This window comes from Phyllostomus discolor, chromosome 13 (assembly GCF_004126475.2).
Source record: "Phyllostomus discolor isolate MPI-MPIP mPhyDis1 chromosome 13, mPhyDis1.pri.v3, whole genome shotgun sequence".
Lineage (NCBI taxonomy): Eukaryota > Metazoa > Chordata > Mammalia > Chiroptera > Phyllostomidae > Phyllostomus > Phyllostomus discolor.
Window position 1 is genome coordinate 39,014,033 of NC_040915.2, and position 20,575 is coordinate 39,034,607.

The 20,575-nt window shown below is 65.2% G+C and overlaps 1 protein-coding gene across 2 annotated transcripts in view; it reads right to left on the reverse strand.

The window, feature by feature from the left end:
• Positions 1–20,575, reverse strand: part of FOXK1 (forkhead box K1) — a 44,451-nt gene that overhangs the window by 8,992 nt on the left and 14,884 nt on the right. For both annotated transcript variants that reach the window (XM_036013702.1, XM_028527278.2), the window contains exon 2: positions 4,479–4,664. In XM_036013702.1, the coding sequence (XP_035869595.1) occupies positions 4,479–4,664 (186 nt within the window). The remainder of the gene's footprint in view (positions 1–4,478; positions 4,665–20,575) is intronic.

Consider the following 20,575-nt stretch of genomic DNA (forward strand, 5'->3'; position numbering starts at 1 on the left):
GGGACCAGGGGGAGGGGGATACACAGGACGCGGAAGGACCGCCCTTCTCTCCGAAGTTTCCGGAGGGGGGAAGGGACCGGGCGGGGGAGGGGCTGGGAGGGGCTGGGGCGGGGCGGCCGCAGGTACAGGAGAGGAAAGAGGGGGCTCCCAGGGGACCCACACATGGGGGGGCCCCCCGAGACAGCCAGCAGGGAGGCCTGTGTGCGGTCAGGCTGAGAACAGAGCACGGGCTGCAGCCTTCGGGACAAATCCCGAGTTGGCCAGAAAAACAAAAGCACTTAAAAAAACCCTTGTTTTAGAGGGGGAGGGAGGGAGAGAAACATTAATATGTGGTTGCCTCTTGCATGCCTCCCATGGGGACGCTGCCCCGTGCAACCCACGCAGGTGGGAATCGAACCCGCGATCCTTTGTCTCGCAGGCCAGCACTCAGTCCACGGAGCCACACCGGCCACGGAACAGAAGCACTTACAACGCAGACCTGACGACACCCGAACCCCGGGGTGAGGTGACCTGGTAAAGCAAAACAAACAGCCAGGCCTGTGTCTCCTCCGCAGGGGAGCGCCGGGGCCGGGTCACAGGTGGTTCCGATACCGGAGTCAGCGGCCATGTTTTGTTTGTGTCCTGCTACCCTGCAAACTAGGAACAAACTATCCTTTTTGTTCTCTGTGTTAGAAGGGTCAAGGAAAGCTTTCTTTCTTTTTTTTTTTTTAAATATTGCATAGCAATATACTTTCTTTTTTAAAAATTTTATTTATTTTTAGAGAGGGAAGAGAGGGGGAGAGAGAGAGAGAAACATCAATGTGCGGTTGCTGGGGGCTGTGGCCTGCAACCCAGGCATGTGCCCTGACTGGGAATCGAACCTGCGACACTTTGGTTCACAGCCTGAGCTCAATCCACTGAGCTATGACAGCCAGGGCTAAGGAAAGCTTTCTTAAGCAGCTTCTAAAACATCGTTCTTAGGAGTAACACCTGGTTACTCTCCTCCTGGGACGCGCCTCTCCCCTGTCGATCGCAGCGGCTTCCTTGCAGCTGCCCCAGGATCGCCTCCCGGACTGGTCTCCGCGCCTGCCCAGGGAAGGAGGAACCGACTTCTTTGCTGTGAACACCACTTACTTCTTTACAAAATGGGGGGGTGGGGGGTGAACAAAACACGGCTTAAGACAGCAGGATTTATTTCAAAGAAAGTTCATTCATTTTCTGGGTGGAGTACTTCACGGTGAGAAAAGGGAGGAAAAAAAAAAACTCCAAGCACACAGGCACACACCCGGGCCTGGCAATGCAGGGGAAGCAAAAAAACAAACACCAAAAAAACAAAACAAAAAACCAGGGGCGGGTGGGAGGTGGCTGGGTCAGGGGGGCGGGGTGGGCGGGGCTGTTTGTTGGTGGGGGGGAGGGTTCCCACAGGCGCAGCCACTCCCAGATCTCGGAGAAGACCGGGACTCAGGGCAGGTGCCAGTGAAAACCGGCTCAGGGAGAGGAAACCAACCCAGCCAAGGTCTCCAAACTGCAGGGCTGCGCTGGCCAATGGGGCGCGCGGGGCACAGCCACACCAAATTAGGAGACAGACGGGAGGAGGGGCCGTGGCCTGAGTTCTTAGAAAGGGCCGGGCTGCTGGGCGGCTGCGGGTGCCAGGGCGCCCCGCCAGGGCGCCTCCTCGGACGGGGGCCGCGCCTGCCCCGCAGCTCCCAGCTGCCACCGCCGGCCTCTGTCTCCGCAGAGATTCCCCGGGAGGCAGGAGGGGCGGCCGGGCTGTTTGTCAGTAATACTCAGGCCCCTCCCTCTGATGCAAAGGGTCCCGGCAAGGAAACCTCAGGGCCTCTGAGGTTTCTGCCACACGGCAGGCGCTGGATTCCACAGCGCCAGGATGAGAGGGTGTCAACAGGGACCCTCCCCCTGACACCCGATCAAAGGCCCTCACGTGAGGAAGCCGGTCCCGAAGGTGCCGCTGGCTCCGCAAACACCTCACCAGGGGGAAACAAGAAGCCAGTCCCCGTGGGGCGGGGTGGTGGGGCGCCCTCTGGCTCCCTCGGCCCCCAGAGCCAGTTAAATATCAACCAGGGCGGTCGGGCGGCCGACGGCCTGCCTGCAGGACGACAGCTCCCGACGCTGGCCGGGCTCCTCTCAGGGAAAACACCTCCTCCTCCCTCCGAGCCCCACCGCCTCCCGCGAGCCCAAGCGGCTTCACTGCCTGAGCCTCTCCACCAGTCGGGTCCCGTTCTTGTTTGAGCCGTGCCTGGGAAACACATTGCCTGCACGGAAAGCTCTCCTGGTGCAAACCACACACGTTTCCTTTCCGAAAAGCACCCATGCGGCTGGATTACACATCGTTGGTAATAACCCGCTCTGTCTGAGACCGCCTGCCGCCCGCCACGGTTGTCCTGGGGTGTGGAGAGCACCCGCGCCTGGACCAGGCCGGTGACACCCTGGTGCCGTCCCTGCAGGGGCTCTCAGGGGCGGCTGGGTGGAGGGTCAATGCCATGGCCCCTCGGCCTCACTGAGATAGATGCAATCACACACGCCGCACCCCGAGGGCACAGCGCTGCGGTGTCCGTGCATCCCCAGAGCTGGGTGACCACCGTGGCCATCGAGGGCCAGGACGCTGTCTCCGCGAGGGAAGAAGCCCGTGACAACCGCAGTGCCCCCCCCGAAGGCCCCGCCGCGGTGGCCACGCACCGGCCTTCTGTCCCCGCGGGGCTGCCTGGGCGGCACGGCTCGCACCGGCACAGCGAGGGCGTGGGGCTCCACACCCGGCCCCACCACCCAGCGGGACGCTCACCAGGACCGCCCATACTCGGCGCGCCTTTCATGGCCGAGCCACACGCCCTGTGGGGTGGGCCCCGTCCCGGTGGCTGCTCGTGAGCTGAGACACCCCTGAGCCGTCTCCACTTTGGGGCGATCACGAACAATGTGGCCGTGAGCCCCGTGGCGGTCCCTGCTTTCAGGTGGGCCGCAGGGCCAGTGCTCGGGGGCCCCGGGGTGACACTGTTCAACCCTCGGGGGCACCGCTGGACTGGCTTCCAAAGCCGCAGCGTCACTTCACTACGCGCAGGTTCTGTGCGTGCAAGTGGCACACGCGGGTGCGTGGAGGGGCGTTTTCACAGCGACCGTGTTTTGCACGAGACTCGGGCCAGACGTCCGAGGAGCAGCGAGGACCCACGAGGGAGTTCGTGATACGAGCTCCAGGGGGCGCCATCCGCCGCGGCTGCACGCCGGGCTTCTGGGAGCTGTTACTGGTCACCGTCATTGCGGTCCGGACGGAACGTCACGCATGCTGGCCGCCCAGACAGAGCTCGGGCCTCCCCGACGGCCACAAAGACCAGGCCCAGCGGGGCCGAGGGGCCCTGTCCCCAGGCCTCCCACCGACTGGACTCGGGCCAGGACTGGGCGTGCGGGTCGAGTGCAGTGCGGCCCCGAGCTCGCTCCCAGCAGAAGACAGACACGTCTGCCCCCGCCCCACCCCCGCTCCAGGGGGCGGGGCAAACGACTCCACGTGCGCGGCTCCCAGCGCGCAGCCGGCAAGCCCCGGGCAGAAAACCCAGGCGCACGTGACGCACTGATTGTCGCAGGGAGTGAGCAGCACGTGGTTCCCACCGTGACCCTGGGAAGGGGCAAGACCCAGGGACCGACCCCCGAGGGAGGGCCGTGGGCTAGAGACGGGCCTGGAGCCTCGTGACACATGGGACAGCAGAACTCGCTGGGAGCGCAGTGGGTCTGCAAGCGCGGCTCACAGATGCGACCGAGGATCCGAGACCCCCGCAGAGGGGCGCCGTGCCCTCCCCGCTGGATGCGCCTGGGGCTGCGGCAGCAGCCGGGGTGCCGTCACCACAGGCACGTGCGGTCACGGCGGCGTCAGGGCCACACACACAGAAGAGGAAAAGAAGCCAGTGTGTCTTAAGATGTCTGTGGCGAAGCAGTAAACCAGCTTAAATGGACCGAGTCTCACCCCGCAAAACACGCCTTCCCTCGCGCTGTGACAGAGGGGCGGGCGGCAGGGGGCGTCGGGCACCGGGCCACCCCGCACACAGACCTCTCCTGGCGCGCCCCCAAGGGCACTGCGGCCCCCGCCAGGGGTGACAGTCTGGGGACTCTCCTTTCTTCACAGTCTAGATCAGTTTCTAGAACTTCACAGAGTGTCCGCCAACTTCCGCAGGTCCTGGCGCAGGAACACTGTTCCAGATATTCCCAGTGTCCCGAAAAGCAACGCCCGCGCCCGCTTTAAAAGGCCAAGGCACAGAACACCCAGCCGGCCAAGCGAACAAAGTGACGGAGCAGGCGGTGGCCCCTCGGACAGAGAATTCTGCGGAGCCCCGTTTGAGCAGCCGGCTCCCCTGCTGCTCTTCAAGCGGAGTCAGCATTCCCGCGCGCACGCGCTGCGGCACAAACCGGTCCAACGCCGGAGAGGACAGCGGGTGCTGCCCCTCCCCCCACCCTCGGACCGTCCCCACATGGCGCCCCGGGGCCGGGGCGGGGCCGCTCACCTGATGGTGCCGGTGGGCGAGGGGATGGGGCTGACCAGGCTGCGCAGGTCCGGCTCCGGAATGTGGATCCTCAGCGGGGAGATCTGCGGGTAGAGCGGCCGCAGGGGCGAGGCCGGGGCCTCCTCCTGCTGGAACAGCGCCGTGAACTGGATCTTGATGGCCGTGCTGGGGAAGCGGAAGGTGCACCTGCGGAGGGAGGGAGAGCGCTGCGTGAGGCCCGAGGCGGCCGCAGGGGGGCGCCAGGCGGCGGAAGCGCCGGGTCCAAGGAGGCAGCGGGGACCACGTGATGTGGCGCTGGCAGCCGCGCCGGGACCGCTGTGCCGCCCCCCGCCCCCATCTCTTCTGCCCTCATCGGGGCCCGAACCGGCGCCGACGCTGGTTTCCCTTTGACGGGCACGCGGACAGGAGAGAGGCGAGCATCCCCAGACAAATACCCGTGACGGCGTCTCCAGACAGCTACTTCCTGCCACACCACGTGGGGCTCACTGCCCCCCGGGGACCGCTCGTGGGAACCCGAGGTGCTGCGAGCACGGTAGCCACAGTGACATTAGTGACCGAGAGACACGAAGCCGACGGTGCGTCGCCAAGGCGGCCACACCACCGGGAGCTGCTGGCCAGGGCCTTGGGAGTGGGGGCGGGACAAGCACAGTCCAGGTGGCCGGCCTCACGGTCAGCTCTGGGCTCCACAACCCGCGGCCCGGTTTTCTCTACGGCAGAGGCCCCCAGGCTAACGAGCCAACGCCGGCCGGCTGCCGGGGCCCCCGTGCCAGTGAGCCCAAGGCGTCCACCTGGGGGGAATCGGGCCTGGCCAGATCGGGGTGCTGGGTGCCCAGCAGGCCGTCCAGTGTCTAAGCTGACCAGTTATCAACAAGTGCTGACCGTATGACTCAGTTAATGACAAGGACCTGAATAAAAGCAGGCCACCCACGAGGGCACAGGTGACGCAACCCACCTGCAGCAACTGCTCAGAAGAGGCTCTCTGCAAAGAAGGGGGCTGGGGGGCTCGGGAATACGCAGGTAAACACCCACCTCCGAGCACCACCGCTCAGCTGAGAAGGGCGGCCAGGTGGTGCCACTGACACCTGGGACAGGCCGCCGTCTCCCGCTCGGGTCTTTCAGCCACGCTGTTTGAGCGGCGAGCGCACCTCCAGCCTCCCAGGGACACGGCAAACATCCCCTTCATTTGAACCCTCTTTTTCTCTTAGTAAAATAGTCTTTAAAAAACAAGATTTGCTCCAGCTGGTGTGGCTCAGTGGATTGAGCGCTGGCCTGTGAACCAAAGGGTCACCGGTTTGATTCCCAGTCAGGGCACAGGCCTGGGTTGCTGGCCAGGTCCCCAGTAGGGGGCGCGCAAGAGGGAACCACACACTGATGTTTCTCTCCCTCTTTGTCCTTCCCTTCCCCTCTCTCAAAAATAAATCAAATCTTAAAAAAAAAAAAAAACCACGAAAAACAAAAACCAAGATTTAAGAATAGGTTGCACAGCGACCAGATGAGAAGAGCTAGAAAAAGGGCCCCAGTGGCCTCGGGGTTCCCCGACGCCTTGCCCTCGGGGACCCACTGCTCCCACTCTGACTCAGCAGCGTGGGCACCTGCCCCGAGAGCCGCGGCATCTCACAGAGCAGGGCAGCGACCCCCACGGCTCCGCCCACCAGCACGGCTTCTCCCAGACGCTGAGCGGAGGGTCAAAGGCGGCACCGGGCAGCCAGCGCGGAGCCCCGGGCGCACTCCGACCCACAGGCGCACACTCAGAACACAGGGACCGGGCCGCTCTCCCGACACCGCCCCCTGCCGGGCGCTCTCTGGGTTCCGGGAGCAGCAGCCAGCACACCCAAAGGGCGGGGTGGGGGGCGGGGCGCCTGATGTGGGTGGTCAGCAGCGCCCCTGCGGTTCTGCTTCAGGGCCCCCAGCTCCCCAGAACCGCCCTGCCTGCCGGTCTCCCAGCTGCAGTGGCAGGAACGCTGCCGCCCTTCCCCCGAGCTTTCCCGTCCCCGGGGCCCGACGGAAATTTCCTCCGCCAGTCCTCCGGTCAGAGGGTTACATCACGCCTCTTCCTGAGAGCGCTCTGAGGCCTGCGGTCTCTCCAGGCCCGGGGCTTTCGCAGGTCGCAGGGCCACCTGCCACCGCAGATCCTGTCCAGGGTGGGCTGGGAGCCCCGCGCCAGAGAACGCAGGACAGCGTCTGGGGCCAGAGGTGCGGCTGGCGCCCCCTGCAGGCGAGCTGACCAGGCTGACGCGGCTGCGCCCGGGAGGGCAGACACGCGTGTGTGTGTGCGTGCGTGCGCGCGCACACCTGCCCCGCGGGGGTGGCGGGGGTGGCTGGGGCGGCAGCACTAGTGACAGATGTTTGGGGACAGTCTCCGGGGCCTTTGCCATGGGCTCCCCCCCCCACCCGAGTGCTGCGGATGAGTCTCACGTCCCCGACTGCGCACGGGGCCGCACCGGGTGTCCGTTGCTGCGCCGCACGAGGGCCTGCGCGGGCTGAGGTCACGTCCTACCAAGTCACCCAGGCCGCCCAGAAAGAGGATGTGGCTTCAGCCCAGGACAGGTCACAAGGCAGACGGGGAATCGGGGAGAACGGGGTGCAGGGTGGAGACAAGAGAGGGTTCGTGTCCGGGGTAAGGGCCAGGCCCGGGGCTCTGAAACCCAGGCTCCAGCCTGAGCTCGCAGCCTTGGGCGGGGGTGGGGGGGCTAGGGCGCAGCATCGGAGCTTGTCCCTGTCCCCCACCCCCTAGCCTGACGTCTGCCTTTGGGGCCCCTGAGAACCGCCCACCTGTGCATGAAGGGAGGCCTGGAGACGCCCCGCGGGCACCGCGGCGGCAGGGGGTGTGACCCGCCCGCTAACCACAGAGGGCGCTGTGCGCGGCAGAGGCCGCCTGTGAGATTCTCCCCGGTTCACAGGGCTGGGGCTGGACGCGGTGTGCACGCGGTCGGAGGTCCGGGCAGACGGGGCGGCGTCCCAGGCCAGGGACTCGGGCGTGTGGCCAGCAGCACAGTCTAGTGCCATCGGCGGCTGGCATCACGGGACAGTTTCCTACTGGACGGTCCGTCTCCGGCGAAGGTTTGACCACCAGCACTTCCGTGTTGCCCACTGCAGTGGCTGCTTCAGAAGCACCTCCTCACTCGCTCCCCCCAGAATGATGCTGAGGCAGACCGTTCCCTACTGGGGGGGGAGACCCCCCACCCCGGGGCGTGGGCGGAGTGTGCGTTACTCTCCCTGTAGTGTTTTCATTCTGGTCCAGGGTCCTACCCGGGGTCTTACTGAGCATGCGCTGCAACGAGAGCTGTTCTCACGAGTGTGCTCCACGCTCGCCTGAGACCCAAGGGCACACCACAGGCCTGCACGCTGGAGGTCACCGCCCCGCGGCCAGGGGGCTCTGGACGAGCCACGGTGGACCCAGCAAGGCCAGCTCTCCGGCTGCTACAAAGCTCTTGCCCTGATTTAGACACTGCCAGCAGTGGGTGGCTGTGGTGGGCGGGGGCAGGCGCAGAGGGTGCCGTCCACTGGGCGTCCAGGGTCACACACGCTCTCGGCCTGAGTGTGGCGACGGCTGCACAGCGGTGAACGTGCTCAACCCGCTGACACGGACATCCAGACGGGGTGGTTGTGGGGCGTGACACCTCGCCCAAGACCACGTTCAAGGACATTCTAGCCCTAAAGCGGCACCCTTAGGCACCCGCTCCCATCTGGGCATGTCCCAGGGGCCCCTGGAGGCAGGCCAAAGCTGCGGGGCCTGGGGCCGGCCCTGGGCGGCTCCGGGTTGGAGAGCACCACGCAAGGCTGGCTGGGGCCCCACTCAACCAGGCACGAGCATCAGGGACGCGGCTGTCACTCACCCTCAGCTCCCTCTCGTCCTTAAGGCAGGACCCCAGCACCTGTCCTTCCACCCGAGAAGCTGTCAGAGCATCGAACGGCGCACCCACTTCTCCCTGATGTAAATAGACACTCGAGAAAGAAACCCCACCCTTGCCACACTGGCCTCCCCCGCACACGCCAAACCTGGACCCTGAGTCTGAGCGGCCAGAGTGCCCCTAAGGCATGGCCGCGGGAGCTGGGCGCAGAGCCTGAACTCCACCCGGAGGGGGGCCGAGTGAGAGGACACTTTTCAGCGCTGCGTCTCCGGGCAAACCTCCTGACCCCAGCCCTGCCCTCCCCATCGGGGGGCCTCGTGGGGCTGCGGTGAGCGTGCGGTGAAGCAGCCCAGGTACCGACGTCAGAAACACACGCGGTGCCTGGCGTGTGCCACGAGCTCGCCGAACGGGCCCCGAGTGAGACGTGGCACATGACGTCGCGCTGACGAACAGCACCGGCACAGACCCGACGGCACGGCCGTGGCTGAAGGCGCGGATCCAAAATTGGACAGACGTGGTCTGGGGGCAGGTGGCAGGGACAGTGAGTGGGGGACCTGGGGCGAGTCACCAGGCCAGGGTACGCCGGGCCGTAACAGGTGGCCGACGGCATGCGTCCGGCTGTTATTAGATGAGGACCAACGGAGGGAGGGACGGAAACGGCCCCCGGCCCCGAGTTCCCACCGTGTTCCAGTGCAGCGGGGGGCGTGGGGGCCACCAGCTGTTCCCGGGGCCACGGGCACCGGGACTCTGGGTCTGGGAGGTCAGCACAGAAGCAGCAGGCTGCTTGGGAGATGGTTTTGGAAAACTTGTACATATAATACCCCCCAACCAAAGGATTCTTAGATATTTATAGCCTGGAAGTTCTACTTCTACTAAAGGTTTAAGACGTTTTTCTACGGCATCTAGAAACCGAGCACAGAGGCTGCAGACGCAGGCCCGTGCTGCCAGACCTGCTCTCTGACAGGTGGGGGGGGGGGGGTCCCCCCCAGGAGAGGGTCCATGGGAGGGGTCGCCGTGGGGGTCCCCCGGGCCATCTTCCTAGGGATAGCCTTATCCCTTTGTGGGGACACAGCGGGTTTAAAACAAGCCAGATTTACAAGTTCATAAAACTCGCAAGTTGAGCTCCAAAGTCTGCAGTTTGGAAAACCAAGTGGGATGAGAATCTGATTCGCCTGGAAGAGCAAACGCCTGGCCTTCCCGGAGTTCAGGGCCAGTGCGCAGGCCCTCCGGGGACCCCCCGCCTGCGGCTGACATGCACATGGCCGAGTGCCCTGGGACGGACGGACGAGGCCCTGGATGCGGCGCTGTCGCTCGCTCTGCGGGGCTGGGGCGGGACAGAGCCGAGCTCGCGCACGACGCGTGTTTCTGGCTCTCTCTCACCTCCCCCCTCCGTGCTGACTGGAAGACGCTGCTTGAAGAAGCCCGGGTGGATGGCCTCACCTGCTGGTCTCCTCACGGCTCGGTCCATGGTCACGGCACCACCCTTGTCCACTGGGCGCCCGACTGTCACCAAGCACAGGACGCGGCCGTCCCAGTGGACTTACCGCATTCGGCTGTGTGCAATGTGCTCCCGTGTACGGTGTGCACGCATGTTCTTGTGCACAGTCGGGGACTATCACACCCATTATCACACACACCCCTGGTACGTAATCCTCACACCCGTGTATAACGGGCACCCCTCTTTTCCCTCAAACGTTTGGGCGAACAAGTGCGCGTTATACACAGCAAACGTGGTGCAGTTTTCAAGGTTCGGCTCCCAAGGCCGCCTTCTCCAGGGAGCCTTCCTTGAGTGCTTGGCTTGTCCCCCGTGCCCCCTGGAGGGGCTCAGGCTCCTCTGAGGGCAGGCTGACCGCATGCTCCCCAGGGTAAGGGGGAGCACCGCTGGTGTCTTCTCACCACACGCAGCACACGCGTGTCCGCGCACACGAGCGAGAGGCCAGCACACACACCTCCTGCTGTCACCTAGAGTCTCTCAGGAGGCGAACGCAGAGGGACCGCTGGGCGGCACGAGACGGGATGATAGTTCTCCCCGGGGTGCCACACGCCACGGCAACGAGGAGGGCGATGCTTCTGCAAAGCTCCCAAACCAGGGACATTTTTAGACTGTTTTGACCCCAGCCCAGCTCTGCAGGGATGTCGGGAACAGGCCTGTGCTGCGCTGAGCAGAGTCCTCGGGGCACAGAACCGGGACCACTCGGTGGGAGGACGAGCGCCCACGGTCGCACGGGGCGCCGGAGCACCGGCTGCACCACGCCAGTTCACGCCCCAGCGTTGGAAAAGGGAGGCTCGCGAGTGTGCAGCGGTGGGGTCGGTGCCTGCCCGCTCCAGCGCCCGTCTGAGTGAGAGAGAGGTGGACGCCAAGGTCCGCCCCCCCTGCAGGGACAGCTGCCCCTCCCCCGGTCGGCCGTGCCTGGCCCGTTTCCCTGGGAGGGAGCCGGGCAGTGGTCACAGCTGACACACTGGGGCCGCCTTCGCAGAGGACACAGGCCACCTGCTCCTGGCCGGCCGAGGCCCCGCCCGTTCCCAGCACCTCCGTGCCGCCCCCCTCCCGCCCCGCCAAGCTGACAGGACACATCAGAGCCAACTGCACGGCCACGAGGGAACGAGAAAGCAAAGCTCTGTCCTCCGCACCCTTCACTCTCGGGCGGCTGGTCTGTGATGACCGAATCGGCTCGCTAGGGTGCAGCGGGAGAAGCAGCCAGTCCAGCCCGTGGGTGTCTCAGCAAAGCCACACCCCTCCCTGGTCTGAGGAGCGTGTGCTGTCTCTGCTCCAGCGAGGGGAAATGGGGCTCCCCATGGTGTTCTCGGGAGCGGGAGGAGCTGAGGACTAAGGCAGCAGCAGCCCCACCTTCCAAAGGAACCTCAGCTTTAAATGGGCAACGCTGACCTGCAGGGCCGGGCCCTCGGGAACGGCTGGTGAGTGGGGTTCGTGGAGGATGCGGGTGGAAGGGCGCACCAGGCAGTGGGCGTGGCACGCCAGGGTGGGCCTGGGTAAGCTTCTGCGGGGAGCGTGCAGAAGGTGGGCCCCCACCCCAAACCCACCTCCCTTCTCCATCCCTCCCCCACCCGAGTCCCCAGCGGAAAGATACCACTTCCCGCCTCCCGGCAGCCAGGGATGACCAGGAAGACGGAGCCGACCCTGCCGGGCAAGCCTCGAAGAAGGCTGCTTGGGCACCTGCCGAGTCAGGGCTCCTGCCCATCAGCCCTCCCGCCGACTCGCCCCGGGAGGTGAGCTGTGATGACGGCACTGCAGCAGCCACGCTGCTCAGGGTGGTGGGATGGGAAAACCAGGCAGCCGAGTGGGCGGGGCTCTCAGTCCAGCTGCGAGCTGCACCTGTGCGGGGACAGCAGCTGCCTGGCTCCTCCCCACCCCACACTGCCGCTGGGCCCCTCCCCTGGAAACCCAGGAGCCGTCGGATCTGCCTCCCCAGCAGGGCCCCTGGTGACCTGCAGCCACAGTGCCCGTCAAGCTCAGTCCCTTCAAGACGCTGAGCTCGGGCCCCGAGTCAGAGCCAGAGACAGACCCAGCGACACCTCACCGAGCGCCAGCCCGGGTCTGCCCCAGATGCTCCGGGCGAGGGGAGTCGCCCGCACAACCTCCAGCACCCCCACACGGGCTGGCGCTTCTCGTCCTCGGGGCCGGTGCAGGGGACACCAACCACGGCAGGGGACACCAACCACGGCAGGGGACACCAACCACGGGCAGGGGACACCAACCACGTGCAGGGGACACCAACCACGGGCAGGCTTCGTCTCCTGTTGTTTCGCCAACAACTCGCACGTTCAGCAGGAGCTGGGCTGGGTCTGCTGTCTGCCCCGGGTCACGAGGTCGCACCCCGACTCTCCCAAGGGCACCGGCCACCGGGAGGCGCCTCAGCTCAGCACTGAGTCGAGTCGGGTGCACTTGCTTGTTTATTGCTAGATCATGTGCTGATGCCCTCCCCCCGGAGACCCTGGGCACACGTGACAAAGGCACCTGAAAAGGGGACAATTGGACGCAGGGCCACTCTGGCGGCCCCTCCTGCACCCCATCGCCTCTGCGGCCTGGGTGCCCAGGCGGTCCCCAGGGCTCCTTGCGGCCGCCCCGTGCCCCTGCCCCTGCCAGCAGGACAGTTTCCGCGAGGCCCCGTGACACATGGGGTCCTCCTTCCGCTTAGAAAGCACCCACAGCTCTTGGAAGAAAACGCAAACCTCCAAGCCCTGCGTGACTGGCCTGCCGCCCGCCTCTGGGCGCGGTGCTGGCCCCGCCCTCCTGGCCCCGCCCCCCCAGCCCAGGGCGGGCCTGCTGGGAATGCCCTCGACCACCTCCACCGGGGGCGGCCCATCAGCATCCGTGGGTGCCCCCAGACAGGCCGCCCGAGCCCCTGACCCCAGCAGGCACCAGCCCCGCTCTCGCCCGGCCTCCGCTTCCCCGGCGGCCCTGGGCCTGGCACTCTGGGGAGACGGGCGGACGGGCCGCCGCCCGGAGCCCTCGCAGGCGGGGCTGTGCTCACTCTTGAAGGTTCGGAAAACCTGTGTGATTCAGGCTAATGGCTGCCGGCCGCCCAAGGCCAGGGTTACGGCCGTTTCCTGGAGCCGCCCCACTGCCTGCAGGAGGGGACCGGCGGTCACAGGCAGTGCCGCCTTCTCGTCAGGGCGCTGGGGGGCTGCGGGGAGTTTTGGGGGGTTTCCGCAGTGCGGGGCCTCCCGGGGCTGCACGCCCGGGGTCAGGGTGTCTCTCTGCGCTGCCTCCCGGCCGACATCGCCAGGTGTGGGCCGAGGCCGCCCTCACAGCGGCGGTGACAGGTGACTGGCGCTTCCCAGCACAGGCTGTCAATTAAACAGAAACGCTAATGGCAATGACGGTGACGGCAAAGGAAAAGCCCCAGAGATATTCAAGGCCTTGAAGGAGAAAAATGACAGACTCTAGTTGCAGGACAGAAAAGGCCCACCCGCACGGGCAGACGCGCCGCCCGGGCTTCTAGGACGGGTCACGACAGACCCGTCTGGCTCTCGGGGGGGGCACCGCTGCTGGGGAGGGAGGGCGAGCCAGCACGGGTGGGCCGGGGCGGGGCCACGGGGCAGACGGGCGCCAGCAAACACGCCCCGTGCCCCGAAGACCGGGGGACACGTGCCGGCCGTCCCCGGAGAGGACCGGGACGCCCAGGCAGCACCGAGCCCTAGGCCGGCCGGGCAACAGCCTGTGCTCGCGCCTCCCACGCCCTGGACACCAGCAGGGCCACTGGGAAGTGCTGGGGGCACCTCCCCCACCAGAGTGGGGGCGGGGGGGCAACAAACACGGGCTGAGACAAGACCCGCACCTCCGCCACCGCGCCCCGGCGCCCAGGGAGCCGCGGACGCCCACTCGCCGCACCCAGAACGAGGACGGTCTCAGACGAAGCGAGGAGAGGGGTCAGCGGCCGCCAACTCAAGGCGACAGGGACGTCAGAAGAGCTGGCTCGGATTTAGAGCCCCCCCAGGAAAACTGTCAGACAGTGACAAGGACCGACAGTCTCGGTGGAGAAACCGAAGGCAGAGAGCCACGGGCCCGGGGAGGGGAGGGGGCGGGTCGCTGCCCCAGGCCCAGCAGCCGTGGCCTCCGGGCCTCAGCGGACGAGAAGGGCTGGGGTGAAGGAAACCCGAAGACGAGGCTGAAAGCGCCCCGACTCTGGCAGCAAGGTGCCCCCGCGGGCGGGTGAGCAGAGCCAAGGGGGCGAGCCCCAAGGACCCGCGCCGGCCGCCTGAAGACGGAAGACCGGGAAGAGGTCTCTGACGCGGGCGCGGCCGGAGAGTCGAGCTGAAAGCAGCGCAGGACTCAGAGCGGCTGGGGAGCCAGGGTCTGGGGAGGCGCGCTCGGACGCGCCCCCGAGGGCCCACTGCACCCGAGAAACAGCGCGAGGTGAGCTTCCCGGACGTTTACAGTGGAGGGCCAAGGCTCGCGTGGGGCCGAGGGCTCGGTGGGACCAGCTGCAGGACTCCCGCAACTCAGCAACAGCCCCACAGTTTGACAAGACAGGGACACGGAGAGGCTCTTCCCTGAGGGGGACGCCGGAGAAGACGCGGGCAGTGCCTGTGGTCGGTGATGCCAGGGAGGCCCTGGCCGGGCCGCTGCCACACGCCCGTCAGCGGCCCAAGTGACAGTGACACCGCCAGACGCTGGCATGGGTGCGGGGAGCCGGGACCCCGTACGCCGTGGTGGGCATGGGAAGGGGCCGTTTCTCACACTGAACGCACCCAGACGATACAACTCAGCACCCACCCCCCTGGGCGTGCGCCCCGGAGACGCGACACCTGTGTCCGCTCCGAGGCTGCCCGGCACGTTCCCAGCGGCTCCGTCGGCACCGGCCCCAAACCGCAGTCCGCCTGGAGCGTGCCCCCGAGGGGGAAGGTTACGGCGGGGGCGGCCCTCCAGGCAGTGGAGCACCGACCCTTCAGCAGTAAAAGGGAGTGGACTGCTGTGCCCACGGCAGCCGAACGAGGGCTGGACGCTGGGCCCGAGGAGAGCCCAACTCACAGGGTCCCGGGACCCATGCTCGGGGCACTCCCCACATGACCGACCGGAGCCGTGCAGCCCGGGCCCCTGGTGGCCGGGGGTGCGGGGACCTGGGCGGGACTCTCCGTGGCGGCGGGGCCGTGCGGGCCCATGTGGCAGCGGGCGGTGGTCACACTTGCACGTGTGCACTTGCACGTGTGGCACGTGCTTGCCGCCGTCCGCTTCTGGGCGTGGATGCGGTCCCATGGCCACCCACACAGTAACTGGCAGGGGAAACGGGGCGCAGCCCTCAGGGTCCCCTCCCAGCATGTGTGCGGCCTCCCGAGAACCCCCCATCATCGCATGCTGATGGCTGTGAGCAGACAGGAACTTTCTCTGCGGACCGTTCCGAAGCTTAAATAGCCAGCACGTTAAACTAATTGGGCAGGCAGAGTTTTGTGTTGTTGTTTTTTTAAAGATTTTTTATTTATTTATTTTTTTTAGAGAGGGAAGGGGGGGGGGGGGGGAGGGGGGAGGGAAAGGGGGGGGGAGAGGGAGGGGGGGAGAGAGAGAGAGAGAGAGAGAGGGAGAAACATGAATGTGCGGTTGCTGGGGGTCATGGCCTGCAACCCAGGCATGTACCCTGGCTGGGAATCGAACCTGCGACACTTTGGTTCGCAGCCCCCGCTCAATCCACTGAGCTACGCCAGCCAGGGCAGTTGTTTTTTTTCCTAAGCCACAAATTTACCTGGATAAGTTACCGGGACAAGGTGTCAGATTATGAACCGAGATGTGACATTCATGACCTGAGGGGCCCAGGGAGCGGGCTGCTCCCCAGAAGCGCTCGCCACGCTCCGCTGGCCCCCCTGGGTTTACAGCGAGATCTCAGTCTGAGTTCTGCAGAAGTCACGGAGCTGTGAGCACGACTTAAAAATAAAAGTCGCTTCTTGTCGGCTGGAAGTGGCCAGAACCGAGAGCAGCGGCCACGCCCTCCCCGCCCCGACGCACACCAACCGCCTTTGGGTCAGCACGGCCCGCCTGGCTCCTGCAGCGGAGTCCGGCCATCCGCACCCGTGAGTGCCCTCAGGGGGCGCTGCAGACCGAGGGAAGGCCCGCCCGCCTGAGACCCAGCGGGCCGGCGAGGGAAGGGGACGGAGAGAAGCCAGGCAGCTGGCACGCCAGGTCAAACAGACACAGCCGCTCTCGAGGGGACGAGGGGACGAGGGGACCAGCCTCCCCTGGAGTTCGGAGCCGTGGCTTGCTCCTGCCCGCTCTGGGCGTCCTTCCCCAGGGCTGGGCGGGCAGGCCCCACCACCTGCCAGCAACGCCCACTCCTGGGAGGCCCTGCCTCCCTCCTCCGGAATTCCTGCAGGGAGGCGAGAGGACCTCTGTCGCTTGGGGTCTGTCAGCTGCCCCTGCAGGCCCCGCCTTGTTCCCGACCCGAGTGCACGCAGAACCAGGTCCGGCTTTGTCCAAGGCCCGGCTTTGTCCAAGGCCCGGCTCACACCCCCTCCTGGTGGAGGTCGCAGGCTTCCTCCCTGTCTGCTCGTCTGCACCCGACGTCCTGGGCCTGGGGGGGGACCCAGCCCGCCACAGCCCACAGCCGTGTGGCCCGGCCCCCTCGGTCAAGTGTGGTGACGCCATACCCGCCCTACGGGGTGACAGTGACAACTGCACCCCAGGGGTGAGGTGCACCAGCCCAGTGCCCGGGACAAAGGCCAATGCACACACACAGCAGCACGGGTTTGCGTGTGCCGGTCTTTGCTCACCAAGCGGCCACCGCACGACGATCCCTGCGCTGCCTCCTCTGCAAACCCCCACGGCCCAGGGGCCACGGAACCGGCAGGCCTCGCCACCCACCGCCATGTCTGAGGTCCACGGAGAGCGCCAGACCTTCCTCTGTCCAAGGTCCTGCCCTCCTCCATGTCCAGACTGGCCGTCTCTGGCTATCGTAGCTGCTAGCTGCTCACCAAAATCTGTCTCTTCCGCTGGGGCGCGTGGCTCAGCGGCATTTCCCAGCATCCTGTGTGGTTCCGTGTGCCACGGACACTGGTCCCCACGGAGGGAGCGTGAGGGGTGAAGCCCACCACAGCCAGCCCAGTGCCGCGGACAGGGGCATTTCCGTCCTCCTTCTGGCCCCCCACGAGGCCAATGTTGGACCTCGTGATGTTGTCCCAGAGGCTGCTCACACTGTCCTCGTTTTTTTCTTGGATTCTTTTTTCTTCTTGTTCTTGACTGACTGTTCTTTGCTTCCTTGTGTTCCAAATCATTGATCTGAATCTCGGCTTCATCCATGCTACTGCCGTTTCCCTGTAAATTGTTCTTTGTTTCAATTAGTGTATCCTTTGTTTCTGACTGGACCTTTTTTGTGCTGTTGAGGTCTCACTAAGTTCCTTGAGCATCCTTATAACCAGTATTTTGAACTCTGCATCTGACAGATCACTTATCTCCATTTCATTTAGCTCTCTTTCTGGAGTTTTGGTCAGTTCTCTCATTTGACCGTGTTTCTTTGTCTCCTCGTTCTGGCAGCCTCCCTGGGTTTGTTTCTGTGTATTAGGTAGAGCTGCTGTGACTCCGTGTCTTGGTAGGGTGACCTAATGTGGTCGGTGTCCTGTAGGGCCCAGTGGCACATCCTCCCCCATCACCCAGGCTGGGTGCTCAGGGTGCACCCTTTCTGTGGGCTGAGTACACCCTCCTCTTGTAGTTGAGCCTTGGTTGCTGTTGGCAGGTCAATGGGAGGGATTTACCCAGGTCAATCACAGCTGCCAGGACTGGCTATGACCACCGATCACCAACCTCCACCCTCTGTGGGGGATCAGCTACGTGGGGGCAGGGTGCTGGTGCTTTGACATGGTCTGTGGCTGTCCACTGGGTGGGAAAGCTCTGGGGTTTCCTGGGTGGTGCAGGCCAAGGTCAGCCCCCACCTGTGTTTTGCCCAGGACCACCCCGCCTGAGCTGTCTGTGATGGCTGCTACTTGTGCTGGGCTTGGAGGTTCCCAGGTGAGGCCAAGCTGTGGACCTAGGCTGGCTGCTGCTGGTGCCAGGCCTGGGGCTCACTGAGGCCGGCTGTTGCTTGTTTGAGAGGATTTAGGAAGTTGTGCAGTTTGAGCCAAGACCAGCCATTCATATGGAAAAGCAGCTTGGGTGGGACCCCAATTGGGTGGGGCGAAGTCTCTGGGGGTCTCCGAATTGGATCAAACAGTGTTAGGCTGCAAGAGTCTCAGATAGGGCACAGCCCCTGTGCTCCCAGCCCCCCACCAGGGGCAGGAGGAGGGCTCAGAAAAGGGAGAGTGGCCTCTACTTGAGTCCCTCCCTGTGCACCACCGGTGCCTTTCAAGCTGCTGCCCCAGCACTGGAGCTCAGGGGGGAGAGTCTGAGCAGGTGAGTCCGTGTGTGGGCTCTTTAAGAGGAACTGCGTGGGCCTCCAGCAGCTTCTTCCACTGACTCCATACCCACTGCTTTTTGCAGCCAGAAGTTGTGGGGACTTCTCTTCCTGCCGCTGGAACCCTGGGCTGGGGGAGCTACTGTAGGGCTGGGACTCCTTGCTACCAAGAGATCCCTCCTGAGTTTTTATCCACCATACGTGAGTGAGGCCCTGCCGGTCTGGATGGATGTGGTCTAATTCTCATAGTTGTCAGACTTCCATGCAACTCGATTTCTGACAATCCTGAGTGATGGCTGTTCTGTATTTCAGATGTAGTTGTGCAAGGAGGCGAGCCGTGTCTGCCTTGGCTGCCATCTTGACCGGAAGGTTTTTTTTTTTACAATGTAATTTTTAAAAGTTGTTTCTTTTGCCTGTTTTTCCCTCAGGCGTCAGGAGGTCCCTGGCACCACCCATGCCGCTCACAGGGGGCTGAGCCCCAGGGGCCCACTTCTGCTGCCAGGGAGAGTCATCGCGCCCACCGTGCGGGTGAGCAGCCGAGGATGCGAGGGGCCCCTGGTGACTCCACATTGGGTGCCACGACTGCATGGTGGAATCTCACTGCCCCGACAACGTTCAAACCTAAGGCATAATAAGCAATTTGATTTTTTAAATCATGAATTAAAACTTTATTGTGGCAAAATTAACCAAGAGTTCACAACTAACCACATTTAAATTCTGAAACTCCTTGGTTTCCATGCCTAGCAGACCCCACGATGCCTGGCGGCTGCGAATTCTATCAAGTAACAAGCCGCGCGGCGTGTGTGTGTGGGTGAGAGCAGAGCCCTCAGGGGAGGTCGGCGGCGGTGCCGGGGTCCAGTCAGGGCTCAGGCCCTCGCCAAGGGCACCGCGGGGGCCCCTGCGGTGGCGTCGTCCCCTCGGCCCCCAACTCATCTGCACACAGTCACTGAGCGCCCTGCGGTGCCTGGCCCTCTCCTGAGAGTAAGATAAACGACCGTTTCTCCTGGAAGACGGCCGTGCCCTGGTGGAGGAGGCACGTGAACCTAGCAATGAACTCGGTGCTGCAGGACAGGAGTGGGAAGCACGAGGGTCCGCTCCGGAGAGGGAGCTGTGGGCGTGGTCCGCAGCCGGGCGGGAAGGGGGGGTGGGGCTGGGCCCTGCAGGAGGCGGGAGTGGGGAGCGCACTGGGGCCGGGGCCCGCGGGAACCCGGCGCTGGGGATGCAGGTCCAGGCCCAGTGCCAACGGCCACCCAGTGCCCCTCTGCTCCCTCCCGGGGGCCAGTACTTTCCGCTGGCCTCTCCTCTAGAGGCTGCCACGACCACCACCCACCCCAAACCAGCCAGGAGGGAGGACCCAGGAGAGGCAGCCCCCTCTGTGCCCCCAGCACGCCAACGCGCAGGTGGGGAGCCGCCGCCACGGGAGCGTCGGGGAGAAAACGCTTCCCCGCCCACGGAGGCCGGAGAAGCGAGTACCAGCGGGGGCAGACTGCGGCGTTTGCATCCCACCGATGTCACCCTTCGGCCCCTCCGCTGCCGCTCTCTCGCACGAAACTCCTCACTAAGCTGGAAAAAAAAAAGACTGGATAACTTGAGGTCACGTTAGATTGTAAACTGCTCCACCTTCCCCAGGGGAGCGGTCCTTCCCGCTCTGGGTCACTAACCGCCCCCCCCCCAGTGCCCCCCCCGCCCCCCCAGTCCGCAGCCATTGGTGAAACAGAAGCGCCTTCAGCGGGAAGCGCCGCCGGCTCTCCCAGCCGAGGAGCCGGGAGCCGGGCCGTTCGCTGGCGGCCAGACAGTGTTTACAGAGCAGGGGGCGGGGGACGACGCACTTAGGGACCTCGCGCCCGCCGGATAGAGCCCCAAACAAAACCCGGGACCGCAGGATCGGCTCCAGCGGAGTCTGAGAAGGCCTTTATTTGGCTTCAGGCTCAGGCCCTGGAAGCCGCAGAGCTCAGATCCAGGAAAGCCGGGGCTGGGCGGGCGGGAACGCCCTGGGTCAATCCCCGCGGCCCCGGCGGCCCCTCCCCCACTCGCGGAGACGGAGACGGAGACGGAGGAGGCGGGGAGAGCGGCCTCGGCGGCCAAACGGGGCTCCCGCCGCGGCAGACGCCGGCGCTCACGACGTGCGCGCGGGTGGGGAGGGGGGCGGCCCTTCCCAAGCAGCTTGGGGGTGGGGTGGGGGGCCAGAAGAAGAAATCCCACGGACCGCGGTTGAGACCAGCGCTCCCGCGCGCATCCCCGAGCCCGGGTGTACTTGAGGAACCGCCCGTTCGGGAACACTGGGCCGTGAACCCGATCGACAGCCCCGAACAATGGTGCGGGGAGAGGGCCGGTCTGCCCGGCCTCCGGGCGCCGAGCGGGTGGAATTGTCATGTAAATTGCGCTCGGTCCCCGGGGCTTCTCCCCACGGCCC